General features: G+C 61.2%; 1 protein-coding gene across 4 annotated transcripts in view; it reads right to left on the bottom strand.

Annotated features, from left to right (window-relative positions):
* The window catches only part of LOC146587551 (protocadherin gamma-C5-like), a 41,732-nt gene that overhangs the window by 29,238 nt on the left and 9,494 nt on the right, over nt 1-3,000 (bottom strand). The window contains exon 1 of one of the 4 annotated variants that reach the window (XM_085319399.1): nt 248-2,817. The exons of the other annotated variants lie outside the window; for them this stretch is intronic. Coding sequence (XP_085175525.1) covers nt 248-2,671 — 2,424 coding nt within the window. The 5' untranslated portion in view covers nt 2,672-2,817. Of the gene's footprint in view, nt 1-247; nt 2,818-3,000 lie in introns of those variants that run through there. 4 annotated transcript variants of the gene reach the window in all.

The raw sequence follows: 3,000 nt of genomic DNA, 5'->3' as shown, positions 1-3,000 counted from the left end.
CGTAGCCCCCCCCCCGCCGCCCCCGCAGCGCCGGGAGGGAGTCGGGGACTTCCCGGCAACGGGAACCCCCTCCCGCCCCCCCCCCCGCTCCGCCCCCAGGCCGGTGCTGGAGAGCGGGGACGGGCAGGGACTCCATCCCCAAAGCCGCCTAGGGGGACTGGACCCCGGACGGCGGCGATGCCGAGCCCCTCAGGCGAGCGGGCTGGAATCAGGCTGGCAGAGAGTGGCGGCACGCTCCCRAGCTCACCTCGCTGCACAAGCTGGCATCCAGCAAGTTTGCACCAGCCGGACCCACGGAAGGTTTCACGAACATGAATTCGCTGATATCAGAGACTGGCGAAAAGCAGGAGCGATAGCGCGGGGCAGGAGGGGCTGTGGCCACCACCTGGACGCCCATCACCGTGTCCCCTTGCTTGGGCTGGTAACGCGAGTGTCCAAACATGTGGCTAGAAGGGGGGTGAAGAGTGTCCACACTCTCTACACAGCAGCCCCGGGCAGGGGGCGCAGAGCCCCGCCGGAGATACCGCACAACCAGTGCCGCCAGTCCCACCAAGGACACAGTGGAGATGAGGACTAAGGAAACGATCAGATAAAGTGTAATTGTGGGTAAGCCTCCACTGTCTGTGGCCTGAGCCTCAGAGCCCTGCAAGGCCTCTGGGCCCTTCTCCTCCACTAGCACCACAAGCGTGACAGCTGTGGAGAGTGGAGGCTCTCCGCTGTCCCGGACCACCACCAGCAGTTCATGAGCAGAGGCATCATTCTCCTGCAGGGCCCGCATGATCCGGATCTCTCCAGAGCGCAGGGCCACACTGAAGAGCCCGGGGTCTGTGGCTTCCACAAGGTGGTAGGAGAGCCAGGCATTGCGCCCCGAGTCAGCATCCATTGCCACCACTTTGGTGATGAGAGCAGGTGGGTAAGTGGCGGGTGAAATTCGGATCTGGGCAGCAGAGTCCTCCCTGGCCCTGGGGAAATGCACCTGTGGAGCATTGTCATTCTGGTCCGCTATGAAGACGTGAACCAGTGTCCTGTTCCTCAGGGCCGGAGAGCCACCATCAGAGACCTCCACATGGAACTGGAAATAAGTGGTTTGCTCATAGTCAAAGGGGAGTTTGGCTGAGACTCGTCCACTTGTGGGATGGATGGAGAGGTAGCGGGTTGGATCCAGACCTGGATCTGTCCCGCCAACTTGCAGGATGGAGTAGGAGAGGCGTGAGTTCTGCTCCGAGTCAGGGTCAACGGCAGAGACAGTAACCAGCACACTGTCCACTGGATTGTTTTCTGCCACCAGCACTTCATAGGATGCTTGTTCAAACTGTGGTGGGTTGTCATTGACATCTGCCAGGGCAATTGGCAAGATGGTGTAGTGGGAGAGTGGGGGACTCCCCAGATCCGAGGCAGAGACGGTGACATTGTAGAAGGCAATGCGCTCCCGGTCCAAATAGGTACTGGTTAGCAGTGAGTATTGGTGCTCAAAGTCCTTACGCAGCTGGAAGGGAAGATCTGAAGACACATAACACTGAACCTTGCCCTGCTCCCCGGAGTCCTTGTCTCTGATGTGTATCACGGCCACCACTGTGCCCGGGGGAGCATCTTCACTCAGGGAGCTGGAGAACGAGGTGACAATGACCTCAGGGGCATTGTCGTTCACATCAATGATTTCCACAACCACACTGCAGTGTTCCTCCATTGTGGGTGATCCCATGTCCTTGGCCTCCACTTCTATCTCGTACACTGTTGCCTCCTCGAAGTCCAGCTTGCCCCGAACACGGATCTCCCCAGTTTGCTCATCGATAGCAAAGATCTGGCATAAGGCAGCCGAGTTGTGGCTGCTGAGGGAGTAACGGATGTCTCCATTGGGCCCTTCATCCACGTCGGTGGCGTTTAACTTCACCACGAGGGTGCCCACTGGGGAATTCTCCACCAAGCGGGCTCCATATGACGGTCTGTCAAAGACCGGGTGATTGTCATTGGCATCCAGGACATGAATAGCGATGTGCATCTTGCTGGAGCGGGGAGGAGACCCGCCGTCCTCAGCAGTCAGGACTAGGTTGTGGACAGCTCTGAGCTCCCGGTCCAAGGCCCTCTCCAGCACCAGCTCAGGGAACTTCCCGCCATCTGTCCGTGCCTTCACGTTGAGGTTGAAGTTCTCATTGGCACTCAGGTGGTAGGTCTGCAGGGTGTTGGTGCCCACATCGGGGTCCTTGGCGGGCTGGATGGGGAAGCGGGCACCCAGCGATGCCAGCTCGTAGATGCGCAAAGAGACCTCGGCACTGGGGAACTCGGGGGGGTTGTCATTGATATCCAGGATCTCCACCTCRATGCGGTAAAACTCCACTGGGTTCTCGATGGCAAGTTTCAGGTGGAGGAAGCAGCGGGGGTTCTGTCCGCAGAGCTGCTCCCGGTCTATGCGCTCGCTGACCATTATAACCCCAGTGTTCACATTGACAGAGAAGTACTGGGAATCCGAATCGGACAGTACCTGCAGATTAGCTGCCGCCAGTTTCGCCACATCCGTGCCCAGGTCCTTAGCAATATTGCCCACGAAGGCACCCCGGGTGAGCTCCTCCGGGATGGTGTACCGGATCTGGGCAGAGGAGCTGTGCAAGAACAAACAGAAAGAAAAGACACGCGGCAGTCCCAGGGACCAGCCCGCCTTTCCTGCCCTCAGCATCCTTGCCAGGTGGGCAGCCGCAGCTCGGGAGCGATGCCCTCCGCCGGCGCCCCGCGGGGGCGAGCTGTGGGCCGGCGGCCGCCCGCGCTCCGCGGCCGCTGCTCAGCGCTTCGCTCTCCCATTCATTGTTTGGGGCGGATGCGGCTCCGACGGGGGGGGCGCGCCGAGCGCCCCGCCAGCCTCCTCGCCATTGGCTCCGAGTGCCGCCGCGTTCGTCCAATCGCCGGCCTCCTTCCCAGGACAGCAACACCGGCACCAATCCCGGCGCGTGAGGCGCTGCCGCGGCGCGAACCTGCGGCGCTTCACCTAGCGACGGCGGCGGCGGCCCG

Source organism: Rhea americana, unplaced genomic scaffold (genome assembly GCF_003343005.1).
Source record: "Rhea americana isolate MKP2758 unplaced genomic scaffold, rheAme1 scaffold_583, whole genome shotgun sequence".
Lineage (NCBI taxonomy): Eukaryota > Metazoa > Chordata > Aves > Rheiformes > Rheidae > Rhea > Rhea americana.
Note: the sequence above shows the minus strand (reverse complement) of the source record. Positions and strands in the feature narration are given on the sequence as shown.